The 21,446-nt window shown below is 41.1% G+C and overlaps 2 protein-coding genes across 2 annotated transcripts; both read left to right on the forward strand.

The window, feature by feature from the left end:
* Positions 1-1,648: 1,648 nt before the first annotated feature.
* aamp (angio-associated, migratory cell protein) lies at positions 1,649-9,426 on the forward strand. Its single transcript, XM_085398880.1, has 11 exons — positions 1,649-1,945; positions 2,049-2,192; positions 2,295-2,414; positions 3,195-3,334; positions 3,403-3,547; positions 3,776-3,859; positions 6,070-6,185; positions 6,274-6,368; positions 6,457-6,547; positions 6,890-7,044; positions 8,823-9,426. The coding sequence occupies exons 1-11, from the start codon at positions 1,855-1,857 to the stop codon at positions 8,896-8,898; spliced, it is 1,257 nt and encodes a 418-aa protein (XP_085255006.1). The 5' UTR covers positions 1,649-1,854; the 3' UTR covers positions 8,899-9,426.
* Positions 9,427-17,043: 7,617 nt separating this feature from the next.
* LOC146642840 (G protein-coupled bile acid receptor 1-like) lies at positions 17,044-21,088 on the forward strand. The gene is made up of 2 exons (XM_085398643.1): positions 17,044-17,275; positions 18,917-21,088. The coding sequence occupies exon 2, from the start codon at positions 19,247-19,249 to the stop codon at positions 20,270-20,272; it is 1,026 nt and encodes a 341-aa protein (XP_085254769.1). The 5' UTR covers positions 17,044-17,275; positions 18,917-19,246; the 3' UTR covers positions 20,273-21,088.
* Positions 21,089-21,446: the final 358 nt, after the last annotated feature.

A 21,446-nucleotide genomic window follows, 5' to 3' on the forward strand; every position in this document is an offset into this window, starting at 1 on the left:
ATCAAAATCTTGCTTCACCTCCTGAACCTGTAATAACAGGTGCATGAATTAGAGTTTTGTGACCCTGCATTAAGCGTTTCACTAGAAGGCAAACTGAGGTCTAATCATGCAGGGAAATAAGTGAAAGGACAATGGGCTGATTATACAGCTACAATGAGGAACACGCCACTGCGATGTTTTATGACACCAAAGATTGTCCTTACAAGGATGTTTGACTTTGATGTTTCTTACAGAAAAATTCTAAAATGTGTAAAATACGAAATGTGCCGCTGATGAAAATTAAGAATGGGTATTAGTTGTGCTACAACAGGATCACAATATTTAGTGTCTATCATGATAAAGTTATTTTGTGATACTCTATACATTATAAGACAGCAGCATCATCTGTGTGACAGGGAAAATTACACTTGTAGAATAGCAAAAAAGAGAAAGAATGTATTAAGTTGCTGCATTGTGATATTAAAGTGTGCTTATTTTATCATCATAACAGTTTTAATATTGGATTTTACTTAATATGGTGTCAGTGCAATTAATCAATCCTCTGAATCACTTTTCATTTTATTTTATTTTTTTCTACTATAAGTCAGTTCACTTTACTTTCTTTCCCCAAAAGGAGTCATGAAGTTCTAATTCTATTTAGGCAAACTGGTAATATTTGGCATATCAGTAATAAGGACACAACTGAGCAGCTAATAAAATAAATGAATAAACAGATTCACAGACAAGCGTAATTTAGAAAACAGTAAATAGTTATTTCTGAGGATTTAGGCTGATTAATTTGTTTTACGTACGCAAATATCTTTTTTTTGGTCTGTTTGTATAGAGACTTTAAATTTGGGATTATCTAGTTTTAACATAAACCACGTAATACTCTGAATGCAGTGTATGTTAGTTAGTTAAACATATAACAGGTAACTGCTGTGTTTCATTAGCACATTTTAACTGTTTGTTTATACACTCTAGCCTGTGCTTGTTACCCATCTATTTGTATGTATTTTTAAATAGAGATTTGATTTTAATATGACTAGAATATACTTGGATAGTAAAACAACATTTCTCACATAGTTAGTATTATTGTCAAATATTGGTCATATTTTTTTCTTTGAAACTGACGAATCATGAGTAGTCCTTCAAATGTGGTTCAAATTATTATAAGACCTAAGAATGATTGCGTTGTATTACAGCTACTACTTACACTGATGCGACTACCACTAGAGATATTTTAAATAAAATCCTTCTGAGAATTTTAAAACAGTAAACTAGGTAGAGATACGAAATTAACTGACCTAATTTTGGATCTACAGACGTTTTAATCATTTATTTTCCAAAAAACTTCTATTAATACAGTGTGTTGTGTCCCCATGACCATTAAAATGATTTTATTTTATCATTTCATCCATAGAAAATTAAGTAAAAACTAAACTTAACTTAATATAACTGTACAAATAAGTGTTCTCAGACAAGATGCCCACGGGGACTTTACTATACAATTACTTGTATTAAATTATTAATTTTAATTTTGCTAATCCTGCCGGTCAGCCAATATTTTCCCGCCACGTTGTGTAACTTTGCCAATGGCGCCATCTTGCGGATTACATCGTGAATGACGCTTTATGCGAGCGACTCCCCTACGTCACAAGTATGCGCCAGTCTCTCTAATCTCGACAACGTGAAGAAAACATGGGAGTCAGTTTTCCTTCTGACAGGTAGTTTCTTCTTTCTGAGGTCCTCGCGTCACTTAAACCGACGTTAGAGAGTCAGAGTGTCATTTTGAAGCTTACTGGGAGCCGCAGAGCGCGAGGCCGTTCAAAAGTCACGTGAACCGAGCTTTTTTGCGGCTGTTTTGCTAGCAGCATGGACAACTCCGAGGAAAGTGCCATTGAGCTCCACGGAGATGAGGAAATTATTGAAGTCATCGACCTGAACGACACGGAGCCTGGCCCAGGTGGGTCTCGGCAGCACCTGTCCCGTCTCCTCTCCCGTGACAGGCGGGACAAGAGCAGATATAGATCAGGTGACCGTCGTGTGCTGTGCTTTTTCTCTCGTAGATGATTTGGCTGATGACTTGGAGGACGTCGACTTCGATGACGCTGGAAACGCAGGTGATGACAATGACGGCTGGGAGACTGAGGACGAGATGGAGGCTGAGGCAGAGCAGGACGACAGCGATCTCACCTTCAACAAACACACCGGTGAAAACCTCCCTCGTGTCTCTGCTGCTGCTCTCTGATTGCTCCTGGCTGCTTAAGGTTTAAAAAGGTCTGACCCTTTTTCTTTTTTTCTTTTCTGTCCAGGCTCGGTGTTCTGTGTGAGTTTGGACCCAGCGACCAACAGCTTGGCTGTGAGCGGAGGGGAGGATGATAAGGCCTATGTTTGGAGGGTGAGCGATGGGGAAGTTCTGCTGGAGTGCACAGGTGAGTGTAGAGCTCAGAGGGTTGGATGATTTAGGGAAATCACTGTAGTGAGCTTGAACTAAAGACAAAGGCGTTTGTTTATGCAGGGGGTAGATTGGGGGTGATCACATAAAGCTTTCTACCATGGCAATTAAAATATAAGCACCAGCACAGCATGGTTAAAATCACAAAATGTTTAGTTACAGTGTGGTTTGGCTTCATTTGTGGACGCAGGTGAGGAGCAAACATGGGAGTCTTTACAAAAACTCTTCCTGCTTTTCCAGACTTAAACACAATCCTGGTATTCTCAGATAAAGCAAAAACAAAAGAAAATGACAAAAAACAGGGTAATTAGCATTTCCAATTACTCTGGGAAATAGGCATCTGCAGATGCCAACAAGGGTTGCATCAATTTGGGGCTGGCTGTGGCTCAGAAGGGTGAACAGGTTCTGGTCCAAGCTGCCTTGGTCAAGATACTGAACCCAAAGCTGCTGCTGGTGCATCCATCAGAGTGTGAGTGAAAGAAAATCCTCAAAGGCACAGACTGAAGCTCTGTATGAATGTGTGAGAATGGCTCAATGTGGCTTTGTGTGCTCTTCTAAAGTAGAAACGCACTAGTGCATTTATTTGCATAGCGTGAGCGCTGTGTTGACATCAACCATGTGTGAAATGTGTCCACGCAAGCATTTTCAGATTGTTTACATAAAGATGTGGACACACTGTGATGTCCCAGATGGGCAGGACAATGGCCAAAACAGGAAAAAAAAATCATCATGCTCTTTGCCCTCTGTGCCTACACAGGTCACAAGGACTCAGTGACGTGTGCCATGTTCAGCCATGACTCCTCCCTGGTGGCATCCGGAGACATGAGCGGCTTGATTAAAGTCTGGAAAGTAGAAACTAAAGAGGAGATCTGGTCCTTTGAAGTGGGAGATCTGGAGGTAAGAGTGTGTGCGTGTGTGTGTCTGTGTGTGCGTGTGTGTGTAATAGCTGTTGCTTTCTATCTCAGTGGCTGGAGTGGCATCCCTGTGCTCCAGTGCTGCTAGCGGGAACGAATGATGGCAACGTGTGGATGTGGAAGATCCCCGCAGGAGACTGTAAAACCTTCCAGAGTTCGGCCTGTCAGGCCACCAGCGGCAAAGTCCTCCCCGATGGTGAGAGATGGGATACAAAAAGTCACCCCACACAGTACCCCCAAAAACCTGCCCACTTTTAACCACAGTTAGAAAACTCTGTGTGAAAGCAGCTCTTGCCGTTATTTTGTATGCTATAATTTTATGGATGTGGTTTTAAATGGATGAAACTGTCATTTTGTGCCCTGTTTTACCTTTAATGCCCCTCAGTCCTCAAAAGTCTTGTAATTTATATATTTTCTCCTCCAGGTAAACGAGCTGTGGTGGGTTATGAGGATGGAACAGTACGCGTGTGGGACTTGAAGCAGGGAAATGCTATCCACGTCATTAAAGGTGGGTCTCACACATGCTTTCTTTTTATTATTAAGGTGATTTGTGAGTTTAATAAATCAGAAAACATATTAAGTTATATCTTGATTATAGGAAATTGATGGCCAGATGACGGAGGTGTGTTTATGAAAGAAGGTGTGTTATTGTTAGGGATGGGTATCGTTTAGGTTTTATCTGATACAGTACCAAACCGGTGCTTAAAGAATGGAGAACACAAACTTTGTCCAAAAACCTCTCATGTTCAGCTGTTTTCCACTTTTTCTTTGGTCATTTTAGCCTTTTTGGCCAGGGTGAAGGGAGTACCTGCCATCAAACAAGAAGACAGCCGCATGTAGCTATGATGATGTTTGCTAGTTCACCTTACATGCATTAATGTAATAACGTGGTTAGCCTACTCAACGTAAATTACACACAAACAACATTAAGCTACTCACGCAGAGAAGAACGGCTGCTGCATCATCATCCTCATCATTCCTGCTACACTGGCAGGGCTAGGGGCCAGGACTCTCCTCTTCGGGTTTTTGGGGATGTTGCTAACTCCGGGTCTGATAACAGGCACCAAACCCGCAGTAGATGTGCTCGGTGTGAGGTCTCGCAGCAAGCTATCAAATACGGCGCATTTCTCGGCTTTTAAAACAACGCTATGCGTCGCCAGGTGCTTCATCGGATTTGAGGAGTTACCTCCTTTGACAGTATCACAGTATCAGCTTAAAGCACTTGTTGCTGCTGAGTTTGCATCTGTGAAGTACAGCCAGACTTTGACCGCTTTTTTAATCTGTAGCTCTGCTCTAAAAGAACGTACGTACCTGGGCCCACCTACTACGCTCGCAAAGGTAAAACGATTGGCTAGAATTCAAAGTGTATGACATCTCAGGGAAAAAAAGCACCGAAATGTGCGCTGCTTTTCGGTCTGGTTACTACCGTTTATGTCAGAATCGGTACCCATCCCTAGTTATTGTGCATGTCATGTGCTGTTATGACTCCAGGGGGAGATGCAGCTGGCTTTAGTTTAATAGTGTAGATTCTGGATGAAAGGCGTCTCGGTGCTCTTTCCCACATTAAAGTTACATATAAACAGATGAAAAACAATAAAAGTAGCAGAGCATATTACAGATTTGTTGAGTTATGGCTCAATAAAAAGAAACAGAAAAACTAAGGTCTTCTGTAAATAAATTTGTAGCTCGTATTTGGAGAAAGTTGTTTAACATGTGTAAACAGTTGTAAACAACGAGGATGAGCAGCAGCAGTAAATGTTGATCATAATTCTTGGTTTAAAACAACAGTACTGTGTGAAAGTCTTTTGTCTTCTTTCAAGCAGCCACACTTTCTTGTCATTTGTCTTGAGCAATAGTTTTTCTTTGGACATTTTTTTTCCTCACTCATTTTCAGTCCAGTCTTTGTCCCTGTCAAGAAGAATTTTTCCAAGCCCCTCATCACCGAATGATTCAAACATTAAAAAAAACACAGCTCACGCAAGGGATGAACCAGTTCTACACGTCCTTTATCTTTAGTCACTTTGTTACTAGCAGTGTCTCACAGAAAGGCATCAGTTGTTTTATATCTGTGCCAAAGATGATAAAGCTGGAGACAAACATAAAATAGTAGTTTTTGCGCCAACAAGGCAATTCCCAAAGAGCTATTAGGCGACTGTTTGGTACATCTCAGCATGGTGTGCAGTGTGTCCTATAAATTTAAGAAAACTTGCCAAGTGGAGGATGGAAGTGGCAGGCCAAAACAATCCTCTACAGCAGACAAGCAGCATGTGGAAGTCAAGAAAGTGAACGTGAGAGAAGTGGCAGGTCTTACAGAGTGAGGCATCCAAAAGGACATCAGGCCAAAGATACAACAGTGAGTGTCTGCAGCCGTCTGTAAGACACGGTAGAGGCCGTCTCATGGTTTGGGCTGCATTTGCTTTTCTATCTTGAAAGCCTCTTTTTGCCAAGAACTTCATTTTCCAGCACGGCAGTGATCCAAACATGGCAGTGCAGTAAAACCATACCTGTGTAGAAAAACATAGTGGAATACTATCAGTCATGGATTGGCCTCCCCAGAGCCTGGACATCAACAGTATTGAAGCAGAGTGGCATCATGTTGACACAGAACAGATTGTTTTTACCGGTTTCGTTTTTCTTCTAGCAGAATATACAGAAGTGAGCGGTGCTTCAAGACGTTTACTGAGATGCATGTAGTTTATGCTGTTTGTCTCCTAACAGGTCAGGATGGACACCAGGGGGCGCTAACCTGCCTGGCTTGCAATAAGGACGGCTCTCTGATGCTGACAGGTTCAGTGGACGGCTGTGCAAAGCTCATCAACATCACCACGGGAAAGGTGGGTGCCACAGCCAACCAATACCAAGCAGGCAGGAAGTGTAGTGAAGCAGGTGCTTCCTGTGTCTGACCTACGTGTCTGTGTGAAGGTGGTCGGCGCGTTCTCTGTGGAGGGAGGCAAAGGAAAAGGCTCCAAAGATGAAGAGGAATCGAACTCTGTGGAATCTGTGGGATTCTGCAACATGTGAGTGGGCTGCACACTCGCAGTAATACAGAAGCATATCAGAGCCTCAGCTCCTCCTCAACAGTTTCACCTTTGTCGCCCTTTCCAGCTTGCCGCTCATCGCTGTTGCGTACTTGGACGGGACTCTGGCCATATATGATCTCTCCACGCAAGCCCTGAGGCACAGATGCCGTCACGAGGTGAGAAGCGGCAGACAGCGGCACAGTTTGTGCACGTTTAGTCTGGTCCCGCCTGTGTTCATACTGGTCTATGCTCTGTGTATTGTGGGGAGGCTTTGCAGTCATATCAGAAACCCTCCCAGGGTTAGGGAGGTTTGTTTGAAGGGATGTTGCTTGTGTGCAGATAATGTGACAGAGAACATTCAGTAAGGAAGTCGTTCTTTGACAGTTTACCGAAAAAGGAGCTAAAAACATCAACTCTCTTTCCTCCAGCCTGTAATAAGCATTTACTCTTTATGTTGCTTTAAAACTGGTGTTGGTGTCGCCTTTGCCTGTTTTTCATCGCGCTTTGTGTTCCTCCAGGCTGGCATCGTTCACCTGCAGTGGGAACAGTCTTCTTCTGTGGTGTCCACCTGCAGTTTAGACGGCGCGCTGCGCTTATGGGACGCTCGTTCAGGCAACATGGTGGCTGAGTACAAGGGCCACACCGCAGAGATCCTGGACTTCACCATGAACAGGTATGATTCCACAGCACACTGCCAGGACTGTGTGCCCTGCTCAAGGGCACTTAAGTGCATTAGAAATTAGGGATGTGCAGAAGTAGTCTTTCACTGGGAGGCACCAGCAAAGCTAGTTATTCTAATTTTGTGAATGCAGAACACAATTTCTGGCTGTGAGAAAGTCTTTCTCCTTCCTGATTTAGTTTTATTCTTTTCTCTTTTTTGCATATTTGTCACACTTGCATGTTTCAGATCATTAAAAATGTTGTTTATGAGTCAAAAATAACTCTGACAAAGTGCAGTAGGCTAAAATATCTCAAAGAAAAGCTACAATCCAGAGAAACAGCTGAGAAACAGCTGAGAAACAAAGTAATTTACCTCTCAGTCTGGAAAGGGTCTTACATTTCTAAGGCTTTGAGGCTCCACTGAAACACAACAAATGGAGAAAGCCTGGAACAGCAGTGAACCTTCCCAGGAAAGGCCGACCTGCCAAAGCTACTCCAAGAGCACATCAACGACTCAACCACGAGGTCACAGAAGAGCCCAGAACAACATCTAAAGAACTGCAGGCCTCACTTGTCACGATTGAGGTCAGTTCATGATTAAACAACAAGAAGAAGACTGGATAAAAATGGCTGCTTCACTGGTTTAGGACGACTTGCCGTAATTGATGCAACCATGAATTCTGCTCTCTACCAGAAAATCCTGAAGGATGAACTGGGCCAGTAGGTCATGCTCTGAAGCTCAAGTTTACTGAAGGATCGTTGTTGCACTCATGTTACGTAGCAGAACAATGTGAAGCACAGCAGCTCGTCTGCATCTGAATGGCTCAACGAAAAAGCCAGAATGAAGGTTTTGGAGTGGAATCGAAGTCTGGACTTAAATCAGATGCTTTGGCATGACCTTAACCGTTCGTGCTCGTAAACCCTGTAACTCAGCAACTCGGCAAAGACCTGGATGTCCAACAGTAATGGGTGATCACAGAATCATTTCCATGGTGGAAAGAAACCTCTTCACAACAGCCCACCAAGTGAACAACTCTCCAGGAGGCAGGCGTATCCAAGTCTACTGTAAAGAGAGAAGACTGCATGAAAGTAAATACACTGCAAGGTGCAACAGCTCATGATGCAAGAATAGAAGGCCTAGATTTGACTCCCCTATAAAGGCCAGCACAGTTTGGGAAAACCAAGAAAAGCTCTACCAGAATGATGGCAGTATGGAGAAGGTGTGGAACAGCTCATGATCCAAAGCACACCACATCATCTGTAAAACACAGCGCTGGGAATTTCCCACCCTCCCACTGCATGCTGATGTTTTTGATGCTGCTCTCCACTCTGGCTCTCCCTGTGGAAATCCAGAGGTGAAAAGAGCAGCAGTAAGACCCCACAGCGCACAGCTGACGTCATTGATGGCAGATTGTACTCAGCAGGAGGAGCAGATGAGGTGGTTTGTAAAGCTACTTGAAGATGCATATCAAATTACATCACAAGTCCCCCCCAGTATGAGGTTTTGCAGTTAAAAGCACTGAGATCAGCTCCAGCTCCAGGATTACACATGAGTGTGAGTTTGAGCTGCTTGAACAACTGCTGTCCAGGAACAGCAGTCGTTCCCGTGGTGACGAATAACTCGATGAACAAATGGCTGACGTTGCAACACAAAACTTTGTTAAATCACTGAACTATTTATAATAAAAATCCATGTGAACTCAGCCAACTGTGCGCAGGGTTCAAGTAAATATTTACTCTTTGTTTCCACTGTCTCTTAATCACATCCTGGCTGTCCTCGTGTCTCCGCAGGGAAGCCACTCTTGCTGTAACCGCTTCAGGAGACAACCAGGTGAAAGTCTTCTGCCTCCAAAGACCCGATCGGTAAAAGCCGAGACAAAAGACAAATCAAAGAGAAGAGAGAATATTTTAGGAGATGAGACTTTGTTCCCGTTCACTTTTATCCTCAGGATGTTAAAATGCTCTCGTGTGCTCCTGAATGATTCTAATCTGGTTTTTGTTGTAGGACCGTAGCAACCAAAAGATTATTGTTACTTTTTTGTTCTTTTGTCCTCATAGCACTTGATGTTTGCTTCATGGGCAGATGTTTAAGCCTCTTCAAGTAACTCTGAGATTCTTTAAAACACAATGTTTCTAATTTTTTTTGTCCCAGAACACTTGTCAGTGATAAGAAAGTCAAAGCGTTGATGCATCATAGTGTCCTGCCTCTGACATCCGCTGTTATGTTCTGTCCTCCAAATGAATTTAGAGATCAAACGATACAGAAAAGAGGATGATGTGTGTGTTCTCAGCTCTCAAACACAGATTTTTTTTTTTCTTTAATGTAAACTGAACTGTAAATACAAAAAATAAATAATATACTTTCTTCTTGGTAACACTTAGAACTTGTTTCTTGTGTTTGCTCCAAACTTAGTTCAAGTTTCTTACATTTATCAGTGATGACGAGCTGCATGATGAAGCATGAGGTCATTTTGATGGGAAAGCCTGCAACTTACTGGAACTTCTTTTAGTTCAAGTGGTCTCTAGTTGGTTCAGTTTCATCTTACATCTGTTTTATCTCGAAATCAGATTTTAAAAAGAGGAGGATGTGAGTCAGTCTGAACAAGTCACAGCGCCCAGTGAAAGCAGATTTTCCCCAAAATGCAGCTTAGATTTAAAATAAAAGCAGGAAACTTGACTTTGAAAAGCCAAAATAATTAATTTGTTTGAGGTTTAAAAACAGATTGGATAAAGAAGTTTAATGTCACCTAGGAGCCTTAAAGCCTTCTGTCTGCAATGTCCGCAATTCATTTTGTAAATAAACGCAACTTTAACATTAACCATGTCTATTGAACACTAATCTACTACTGTGCAAAAGTCTCGATGAACAGCGCTGTATCTGAAAGTCATGACCTCAAGAAATGGGAAAAGAATCCAGCAAAGACCTGAAAGATGCATGAGGACCTTCAGCTCATGCATCTGCTGTTCACCAAAGCCTCATCAGCAATGGTCTCAGTGGAAGGGTGGCTGTCAAGAAGCCATCCTTAATGAAGGGAAACGGGAAGAAAAGACTGAGGTGTCCGTGGTGGAGTCGTGAATCCAAAGTTTACAGTTTTGGTTCAAATGGTGAACAAAGGTCAGGAGAGCAGGACAACAGTGAGTGTCTATAGCTGTGTGTAGGACACGGTGGAGGCTCCGTCATGGCTTGGGGCTGCACTTCAGCCAGTGGTGTTGGAGATCTTGTGAAAACTGATGAAATTATGAAGAAAAGTAATGTCAGATATTGATCAATCATACGATACCATCTGGAAGGTATCTTTTTTTTATGGTGAGTATGGATACATGCTCCTCTAAGATCCATAAAATGACATGTGGTGTGCCTCAAGGGTCGGTTCTAGGCCCTGTACTTTTTAATTTGTATATGTTGCCTCTCGGCAGTGTCATCAGTAGGCATGGAGTGAACTTCCACAGTTACACTGATGACACGCAGCTGTACATCTCCGTGTCTCCTGATGACACCAGACCAATGGATGCCCTTTTTAACTGTATCTTGGATATAAGATCTTGGATGGCAGAAAACTTTTTACAGCTTAACCAGGACAAGACTGAAGTTTTAATCATCGGTCCTGAGGCTCAGAGAGAGAAACTCTTGTCTAAATTAGAGGCATTTTCACTATGTCCTTCGCTACAAGTGAAAAACCTGAGTGTTATTTTTGACTCTGAGCTTGGTTTTATCCCACATGTTAAACATGTAACCAAAATTGGATTTTATCATCTAAAAAATATAGCCAGAGTCCGCCCTATTCTCTCTCGGGCCAACACGGAGATGCTGATGCATGCTTTTATTACCAGTCGCATTGATTACTGTAATGCCCTGCTCTCTGGTCTTCCTAAGAAGAATATTTCAACTTTACAACTTTTGCAAAACTCGGCAGCTCGTGTGCTGACGAAGACCGGTTTTAGAATCGCTGCACTGGCTCCCCGTGTGTTTCAGGATCGATTTTAAAGTTCTTTTATTGGTTTTTAAATGTCTTAATGGTCTCGGGCCTTCTTATCTCTCAGATCTGCTTTTACCATACGAACCCTCGCGGACCCTGAGGTCCTCTGGTACTGGCCTTTTGATTGTCCCTAAAGTCAGGACACATACTCACGGAGAGGCAGCTTTTCAGTGGTATGGTCCTCGTCTGTGGAACAGCCTGCCGGAGGAGCTCAGGGCCGCAGAGAACGTACATGTTTTTAAGAACAGGCTCAAGACCACCTTTTTAATTTAGCTTTTACTTAGCGTTTATTTATTTTATGCTTATTTATTCTATCCTGTTATTCTATTATTCATTTAGGCTTTACCTAATATTTTTTGATTTTATTCTTATTCATTTTTTAATCTTCTTACTCATATTTATATTTATATTGTATCCTGTTCTTATTTATTTTATCATTTTACCCTGTATATATCATATTGCGTCATATCTCCAGTGTTTCCTCGGAGGGCGCTCTCTGCACCGGGGCTGTTATTGACCGTGGCTGCTGGGTCTCTGGGGGTCCTCTCAGCCTGGTTGGGGGGCTCCTTGGCCTCCCTCCTGCTGTGTGCCCAGCCCGGAGGCTGCGGTCTGTGACCGGCTCCCGGTGCAGACGGCTCCCTGTTATAATGTTTCCTCACTTGGCTCATGCGAGCCCAGCCCAATTTTTACTCTTTAAGTGTGCGCGTGTGTGTATGTGTGTGTGGGTGGGGGGATATATGTGTATTGAGAGTGTGGGGAGTGAGTTGGAGGGTGGGGTGGGCTGCTTTTAACTATGTAAAGTACTTTGTGCTACATTTTTTCTGTATGAAAAGTGCTTTATAAATAAAGATTGATTGATTTTGTTTTGGTACTGCAACGATCCCAAACACACTGCCAGTACATTAAAAGCATATCTGAATAGATAAAAACACAGTAAGTCAAGGATGGTCCTCCGCAGAGCTTGGACCTCAGTATTATGAGACAGTTTGGGATCATCTTGGCAGCTATTTGTGGTGGAAGACACAGCTGGATGACAACAACTGGCTAAGGTCCAGTGGGACTTTAGGCTGCAGTCAAGACAGACAAGCAGCTGCTGGCCACCATAAAGACATAATGGTGGTTACATTATGTAACACCAGGGGCTGAAGGAAAAACTTGAACAGATGTCGAAGGTCCAAAGGGGTTGCAGTGGTAAGAGAAGTGTCAGCAGTGTTGCATGAAAAAACAAAGAAAAGCTCAGTTTAGTTTATGTGAAAGTTCCTGTAATAATTAAATTTCACAGTGAAACAAGTGGCTGGTTTTCAGGCACTTTAGTAGCCTGAACCATATTTTTCACAATCAGGAAACACATTATTAGCTGACCGGCCTCTCTGTTGCTTCTTAAAATAGAAAGCCAGTTTGACCTTATGTGTTTACATTAGTGTGTGACAGAGGTCTGTTACACACAAAGGTCGTGAGGTTGTACTGCATTGTTGCAGTTAGAAAGTAGGGCTAAAGGACTCTGTGCAATCACGTATTCATGAGAAAAAGATTCAGGAGTGAGCACTGAGAAGACCGACTGGTTACCCAGACGTTAATATCTTACTGAATCACACTGGTTTTCTTCAGTTCTTCACATTCAGTTGTTCTGTTGTTCCTGCCCTCTGCTCCTCCTCTCCTCTCTCAGCCTTTCTTTAGGATGACGAAAACAAGCGTCAGCCAGTATCCTGTGCACAAGTGGTTCTTCCTTGTACCTCAGTCCTGCAGTGTTGTCTGTATCTGTGGTTGTACATGAATAACTCACCCTGACAGGCAGTCAAACAGTTGCACGCATGAACGTTTGTGCATTGTGGTACATTGTTTTGGCAGATATGATATTGGGATTTAAACCAATGGAAAAGTGCTTTCATTCTCTTTTATATTCAGGTTATAAAGTATGCAGTACAAACTGACCAGCAGATCATTTGTCACAACAGTGTATTTGGCCTTACAGGTGCAGGAGGCCAAATACAAAGGCTGGATGGATTTCCACCTTTAGACCTTGATGGGGCCACAGTTTGATATATTAAATTGCAGCTGGTATTCTGTGAGAAGTGCTGTGCTGACAACAGATGCTGAACAAATCGGCCGAGCAGAGAAAGGCAGGTGCTAATGCCAAGGTAAACATAAGTGGAGGAACAGGAGGCAAGTGACAAATCCATTAACAATACCACCTCACAAAGGCAGAGAGCAGTAACCACAGAAACAATCAGGGCCAGAAGAAGCTTCAGGAATCAGTTTATACAGGAGCTACATAACCTCAATGATTGTTTCTTCTTTTTACTAAGAAAGGTTAAAAGTTGGCATATAAAACTTTGTAGTTCTCAATTATGAGGGTAAGGGATGTGAAGGAAATCTAAAGCTACATCATTTTTTTAGATCTACATGTAGCATTAAAATAAAAGTTATTAGAGCTCCACCCAATGTTTTTGTTACAGCTCCCCTAAATTAACAATATTGGTAATGCGTGCTGCACAATATCGTTTATTATTTAGTATCTACTGATATCTACTGCTAGCTAGTTTATTGTGATGGTGCCGTTTTTTTTTATTATGTTGCTCTTTGTTGTTTGCTTTCTCTTCTGTTTTTTTTCTCCATACAGGTGACCCAGGTGTTGTTTTTTTTTGTTTGTTTTTCTTTCTTCCCCCCCTTCTCACCATCTCTTCTCCCCTTTGGTTTTCTTTCTCTCCCTCTCTTTCTTTCATTCTTTCCCCCTGTTCTATCCCACAGTCATGTCTGTCCCGTTTGTAGCAACTGAAAATAAAATAAATTCATAATTATAATAAAGGTCAATCAAATGGACCAATATGGCAAGGCCATGATGATCCACTTGGTAAAATAAATCCGCTTGGCATCTTTCTTGGCCTTAAGACAACAATTCTGATGGCTAAAGATCCAAACGGGACACAAAAAAGAGAAAAAAAAAGAAAAGAAAAAAAACCCCAATATTGGTAATGAACAAAATCATTTTATCTTTTTGTAATTCACCAGTATACGCAAGCATTTTAATTTAAATGTTACAAGATATCATTCTTGTTGCTATCCATGAATTTTCAAATTTACCGTTTCATAAAAAAGAGGAAAAAATTATAAAGAAAATTATTATCTTTGATTAAGATGCCAAATTACAGTTATTTATTAGATTGGTGAACAGGAAGAATAATTTTAGTTGTGAACGTTATGCATGATTAAACCTGCTCAAATTTGGGTATTAAAATAAATATTCACGTTGTTATTTGACTTATAAGTAACGATGCATGTTTTAGTTTTAAGGTTTTAACAGATTTCTAAAGTATTTATGTAAATTATATACGTATAGGTCATTGATAAATTACGCATATTAAAATATGCAAATTCTTGGTATTCTATGACAGTTCACATACTTACCAAGCAAGGCTAGCTTTTAGCTAAGGTAGAGTAGTTAGCTTTGTTACTTTTATTTTAACAGTATCATTAATATGTAGGTGTTTCATGGTATAACAAAGTGAGTTTCTATAGTGAAGAATTAAAATTGAGTTAAAAGTATTTTAAACATGAAAGTATTGAATGGTTTAGCCTGACCGTCACTCAGCTAGCTAAAGTGTCGCTGCACATTGTTATTATATCACGATTTACAATTTTGTTTGTTTGTTTGTGTGGTTCAGAGAATTAGACATATTTATGTAATATAATTTATGGTAATCCAAAAATGTATAGTAATTGCATTTTGGGTTTGTAATAGAACTCTTACAAAAAACTGACTCCATAAGAAGCAGAGCTTTTAAAATGTCAATAACATCCCTTTTTTGTATGTTGTTAAAAGAATTCTAAATAAATGTTAAGTGAAAAAAAATGATAGAAAGTGGAAGATGTGAAAAAAAAGTGACAAAACAAACAGAGAAGTTCCACAGAAGCCAGCTGGGCACTATTATCCCGACCACATTACATTCCTCCATTGTATATAATAATAAACCAGTAGATCATTGATTTAATGTTGAGTAGGATCTGGTTTTCCGAGAAATCCAGGATGCACCATCTTCTCATTTGTTATGTGAAGATGTTGTGCTGTCTTGTCCTCTCTGTGTAGTGTCTCTCCAGATGTCCCAGCCTCAGGAACGTTTGTGTTTAAAACCCATTATCTGATTGGAGCTCGTCCATCAATACAACCGTAGGTCTGCACAAAAGTAGAAGGGAAGGAGGACTCTGTGTTTGGCTAATAAAGCAGGTCACTTCTGGCCTTCCATCCACCACTGTGTTTAAATATTGTACATGTGTGACAGCTGTTATGAATTCTGCTGTATACACTATTGTACATATAGGTCACATCATCTTATTTTACCTTTGACCTGCTTACAAGAACTGACGGCACTGCTAGGTACCATGACAGAAACGTGACAAAATGATCTGTTTATGTCGCTTTACAAAAGAAAGGAAACAGAAATGTAAAGAACACTTGTCTCTTGTTTTTGAGCAGCAATAAAAAAAACTTATATCAAATAAAAATAACTTCAACGTATGGTTCGTTATACTGAAAACAGTAGGAATATAGCTATTTCATACCATTAAAGTTAACACAATTCTCCTGTTGGTCAGTGCATCTGGCTGTTAGGACTGGCTGAAACTATATGTTTTTATTTACAAGGTGAATATGATTTTCACCACTGGCCACTTTGTTAGGTACATTAGTTCTGCTGCTCCTTAATACACATCCTTAATCAGCCAATCACATGGCAGCAAATCGATACATTTAAACATGTAGACATAATCAAGACCACCTGCAAAAGTTTAAACTTAGTGTCAGGAAGAAAGGTGATTTAGATAGCTTAAATGTGACATGGGTTGTTGGTGCCACATGGGCTGTTCTGAATATTTTACAAACTGCTGATATACTGGGATTTCAACACACAATCATCTCTAGCCTGAAAAGAGAAACTATAGAATAGCAACAGTTCTCGTGGGGAAAATGTGTTGCAGACGTCAGAAGTCAAAGGATAATGGTGTGACTGCTTTGAGCCGAAAAGAAGGTAACTCTAACCACTTGCTACAAGCAACGTTTGTAGAAGAGCATCTTTCAAATCTTGAAACAGATGGGCTACAACAGCAAACAGTGGACCACACTACTTACCACTCCTGTCAGGTAAATGCAAGAATCTGATGATACAATTATACAATTATACGCAGGCTCGTCAAAATTGGTCGACAGAGGACCAAAAAAACGATCCATGGGCTGATGAGGTTTTGCTGTGACATTCAGATTTGGTAAAAACATCTTCTAAGTATGACTCCATCCAGATAACTGCAGATGTAATGGTGCAGTGATATATTCCCTGCATGCTTGTGACCCATTAGTATCAACTGTGCCACAGCCCACCTGAGTAATACTGATGACCACAGTCTTAATGACTTCCACTGGATAACGTGCCATGTCTCAAAGCTCAGATGATCCCAAACTGGTTTCTTCAACATGAAAAAGATTTCAGTATAATCAAATGACCTCCACAATTACCAGATCTCAATCATATAGATAGAGCGTCTTTTTAAAGCACATAAATATTAAATAATAATAAAACAGATTTCTGTTATTCTGCTAACTGCAGGTTATTTAATTAAAGAGTATCACAAAGCACGAAGAGATAATCCAGGTGTATGTCAAAAAATAAAAGTGAGATGTATAAAGTTATACATTGAGATATAAAAGAAACTGATTTAATTTCCTTATTTGCTTTAGCTGAAATGGAAAAATGGAGGTGGTTCACATGCCATGCCGGCTGATAGTAACCTGGAATGTTCTTATCTTTTTAAGGTTGCAGTGATAACAGTGTTATCCTCTTTCATTCATGAACAGTGGAGCAAAATATCTGGGCTGATTAATGTAAGGGCCAACAAAAAATTGAATTAGTTGGTCAACGGTTAGTGGGCTCTGGGGCCTCATCCTCAGCAGCTCCGCCTCAGGAAAAGACACTTTTAGCATAACTGCCGCCTCCTCCTTTTAGAGGGCACTTCCCCTTTAAAGTATCAGAGAGGAAGCCACACACTTGGCTGCTCACTCTGCCTCTTTTTTAGTTTGTGGTTAGGTTTTGCAAAGGCTGCTGGGGTCAGGTTCACTGAAGAGATCTTAAAGGGTAAAGAAAGTAGTTTATGGTGGATCTCGTTAGTGTTTATAGCTGCTGGGGATGATACGAAGGAGAAATAATAAGTTACCAGAAGAAGAGAGTGGACTTTTAAATTCTCCTCACAAACATACGTGACTGGACTATTCATCACAAAAAGGTAAAGGCTTTATTGATGCTTTTGTTTTTGTTGTTTCAGAAACATATTTTATGCACTGACATGTTATTTGCTGACAGTGCTGCTCTGATGTGATCTAATATTTTTCTCCATTAAAAATCTACAGTTTAAAACAACACAGTTTTATTTTGTGCATGACTGGCTTTGCTCCCGAGCACTTTTTAAAGCTCTGGAAAATGACTTGAAAAATAATTTCAAGAAGCCCTCAAAGCTTCTCAGAAAGCAACACATTAAGGCGATGTTGTTAAAAAAAATCAATGTGTTTTTGTGTATTCGCCTTTTAAGAGCTTTTAAAGACTGTTTGCTAAGACTGTAACAGGACTTTGATACCATTAAAGTCCCATCACCGAGTTTTTTACATGTATGTGAATGCTGGAAACATTCACGTGTCAGACATAAAGTGCATCACAGTGTAAAAAGTGTTGGACGGTTATAGAAAATGCTCCTGTTTTGAACGGCTATAAAACTTTTATTTTCAAAGGATTTAAACCAGGTGATATAAAACATGCGTGCAGCACATAGGTGTGGTTTATTGTAGGTCACTGTGAGAATCTGCACATTTCCCCCTGACTATAAACTAACTGTGACAGGATATGCATCACTCTGTGAATTATAATACACACAAAAGCTGTTGTAACTGCAGAGTCCCAGCTGATGAATTATTAAATGACATGTGCCTCGTATCCAGCGTTGCAGGCTACAGCTGTCGCCGTTTTTCTTGCTCATTTAACTTGCTGTGAGTGAGGTTTTTTTTGTCGGACTGCCCGTCTAACTCAGCTGCTCACTCATACGAGAGAAAAATGCGATCTCTAGATCTGAATATAAATAGCAAGCGCGCTGAATGTGCACAGCGTGTACTCACGCTAATTTCCTTTTCCACTTTGTCACTTTCTTGTCAACTTCATCTGATTGAAATGTGCTTAGATTTTCATTCAGTCTGTTTTAGCTCTGGAGGCGTTCCGACTTTTCCTTGGTCCTTAAGACCAAATTCCTCATCGGCCCTCCATAGAGGGAATAAATCAATTTCAATTTTACCTCATTATTTGCAGTAGGCCCGAGTTGCCTCTGGAGGTTTGTGGTGACCACGTAGGCTCAAATGACCTGGTTAAAAGCTTGAAATAACTTTTAGGTCTTACTTCAAAAGTTTAAGACACATAGTCTTGCTTTAAGGCACTAAAATTGTGTCCCTGTAAAACAAATGGGAAACTTTTAAATCATTTTTCTTACAATACACTGTTGTGCAAGACTAACAAGGCATGGCTGTTGTTTATTGTTATCATAGGTCAAATTCTGGTTAGTTTTGCTTTTGAACTTATTTTATGTTGTTTCTAGTAGGTCTTACACTTTTTTACAGTTAATCCTTATCTACTCAGTGCTCAGGCATCATTCTCTTCCTGTTCTGAAACCAGAAAAGGAACCAAATTGTTAATAATTGATCTTTATTCACCTGCATTTCTTTCCCTTTTCAAGCCTCCTTATGCTTCTCCACAAATAACAGACGCATGTACTCCAGACATCAGACTTAACTTACATCAGACATGTAACTCTCACGTCTAACCTTTTTTTTTTTCAGTTTTTGTGGTCTCCTCTGCTTATACTATCATTGTTTCTCATTCCTTATAGGGTACCTTGACAGGGTGGCTGCAGATGAGAGGAAGTTGAAGGAAGTCACCTACAATCGGTCAATCTGGGAACCGTTAGCTAGTTTGAGTAAACCTCATGGGGCAAACTCTCAGTGTGAATTAAGCTTAAAATGCTAACTTGCTGATATATGATAAGAGGTGGTTTTGACATTGGTCTCCTAGTGGACTGTTTAATTGAAAGCAATCCAGTCCTGCTTACACAAGACTGGTCAGTGATATTCAAACTACGAGCAGCTTATACCGAAAATCTTTTCCCCTGCTGACAGAGTCTGCATATTCATATGCAGATATCTGTTTATAAAGACTAACGATGGACTCTGACGACTCCTATGTTCTGCTCTCTGAAGAGCAACTCATCTACATCATCACCATTCCCCTGTCGACCTCCATCATCCTGGCCAACCTCGTCATCATCTTGGGCATCTCCTGGAACCGCCAACTCCACAACACGCCCAACTACTTCTTCCTCAGCCTGTTAGTAGCCGACTTGTGTACGGGCGTGGCACTGCCGTTCATACCGCTGATGGGTCTAAACAGGCATTTAAGTTTTAGCTCCTGTCTGGTGGCTCACGTGTTCCCAAATTTCCTCTTCTTGGCGTTCCTCTTCAACCTGGTAATGGTTCACTATGAGCGCTACATATGCATTATTGACCCCTTGCATTACAGTAACCTGTGGATGCATCGCAGTTTTCCCTTAACGCTGCTTGTGGTGTGGACTCCGGCACTTTTGTATGCATCTCTACCTGCCTTTGGCTGGAATAACTGGACAGGGTCAGATTTTAACAGTTGCTGCGAAAGTACCCAAAATTTAACGGCATTTTCAAACTGCTTAGCAAATACAACCAGCTGTTGCTCGTACAGGAGGGTGTTCCCCAATGCATTTATCTTCCTGGAGGTGTATGGACTTGTTTTACCTGCTATTCTGGCCATCGCCGCCATGACCGGCCATGTTTTGTGGATCACCCGAGGCCAGCTGAAGGACATATGCCGCCTCCATCGTTCGGTGGAGCGAGGAAGTCAGGCCTCTGACCAGGAGCAAAAGCTGAACCTGCGGTACACGCGCTGCGTGGTAGCAGTGTCGCTGACTTTTCTCGCCTGCTGGGTTCCCTACCTCATTTACATGCATGTCTCCATAGCACTGGTGGTCAGCGACCCCAAGCGGAGTTCTACCACTCACATTGTGCTGTCCTGCACTGGTATCGGAAGCATGGCTGTAGTGCCGATTGTGCTGGGCTTGGCCAACAGGCAATACACAGAACCTGCGTTAAAACTTCTCCAGAAACTCAGAGACAGGTGGAGGCCAAGGACACAGGCATCAGAGGAAGCCACAGTCTGAAATGATACTGGTTTATCTAAATATTTATCAATATATTCTACAGAAAGCTGAAAGAGAAATAAGAAATATGGCTCTACAGCAGAAAACCCCCCCACATCTACTAGAGGGCGATCGTGGCTCAAGAGTTGGGAGTTTGCCTTGCAATTGGAAGGTTGCCGGTTCGAGCTCCGGCTTGGACAGTCCTCAGGCAAGACACTTCACCCGTTGCCTACTGGTGGTGGTCAGAGGGCCAGGTGGCGCCAGTGTCCGGCAGCCTCGCCTCTGTCAGTGCGCCCCAGGGTGGCTGTGGCTACAATGTAGCTGCCATCACCTGTGTGTGAATGTGTGTGTGAATGGGTGGATGACTGGATATGTAAAGTGCTTTGGGGTCCTTAGGGACGAGTAAAGCGCTATACAAATACAGGCCGTTTACCATTTCACGTGGACACTTATTTATCAGTGTTTTATAAAATAAAAGTCCCCTAATGTTCTACCACTATTACTTCTAGGTTTTGAAGTGTCAGTTTCTTAAAGTTTACCATTGTTAGGCATATCCATATTAGCAAAGGTAACTAGAAAGATGAAGACTGGAACCAAATAAGAATAAAGAAGTATAAAAGTGAATAAAGTGCTCAGTTTTGCTATTCTGCAGATTAAGTTCTGGAAGGAATTTTAACCATCTTGAAAACAAAGGACCTAGTCTGTAATAGACATTTTGCAGGACTTTTTTTCTTTTTTTTAAAAGAGAAAACTATCCTCATTTGATAACTTTTCACAGATTTTTCCACTGGTATTTAAATTGACTTATGTTAAATATTACAAATTGAGCTCACAAAGATGAAGAAGGTAACTTTTCACCCAGAAATACATCCGCTTTTTAGTATTTTATGCAGTTTAGAATGACACAGAAGTAAGGCACTACTAATATAAAGACAATGACTCTGTGTTTTTTATAGAAATCTTAGTTTTTGTGCATGTACAAATATGTTCTGCTTATGTAAATGAAACTATAGGTGAACCTCTTACGTTACCTCTTAGAACTTTAGAATAAACATTTCCTCTGAAAGCCTTTTACGTGCATTTTACGTACAGTTTTTGGTGTTCTGCTTGGACTTTCTAAATTGGTACAATTCCATTATATTCTTAAAGTATTCTGAATTTTCCTAACCTTAAGCGACTGGTGTCTTTCAGCATT

Source organism: Rhamphochromis longiceps, linkage group LG23, assembly GCF_057381845.1.
Source record: "Rhamphochromis longiceps isolate RC_006_pf linkage group LG23, R_longiceps_female_GT1.1, whole genome shotgun sequence".
In the NCBI taxonomy this organism is placed as follows: Eukaryota; Metazoa; Chordata; class Actinopteri; order Cichliformes; family Cichlidae; genus Rhamphochromis; species Rhamphochromis longiceps.

What these genes read in the sequence shown, in the direction of transcription:
- aamp (XM_085398880.1), top strand. Translation starts at nt 1,855, where the DNA reads ATGGACAACTCCGAGGAAAGTGCCATTGAGCTCCACGGAGATGAGGAA. An exon ending in CACCTTCAACAAACACACCG is followed by an intron (nt 2,193 to 2,294) that starts GTGAAAACCTCC and finishes TTTTCTGTCCAG; the next exon opens with GCTCGGTGTTCTGTGTGAGT. An exon ending in GGCACAGATGCCGTCACGAG is followed by an intron (nt 6,548 to 6,889) that starts GTGAGAAGCGGC and finishes GTGTTCCTCCAG; the next exon opens with GCTGGCATCGTTCACCTGCA.
- LOC146642840 (XM_085398643.1), top strand. Translation starts at nt 19,247, where the DNA reads ATGGACTCTGACGACTCCTATGTTCTGCTCTCTGAAGAGCAACTCATC.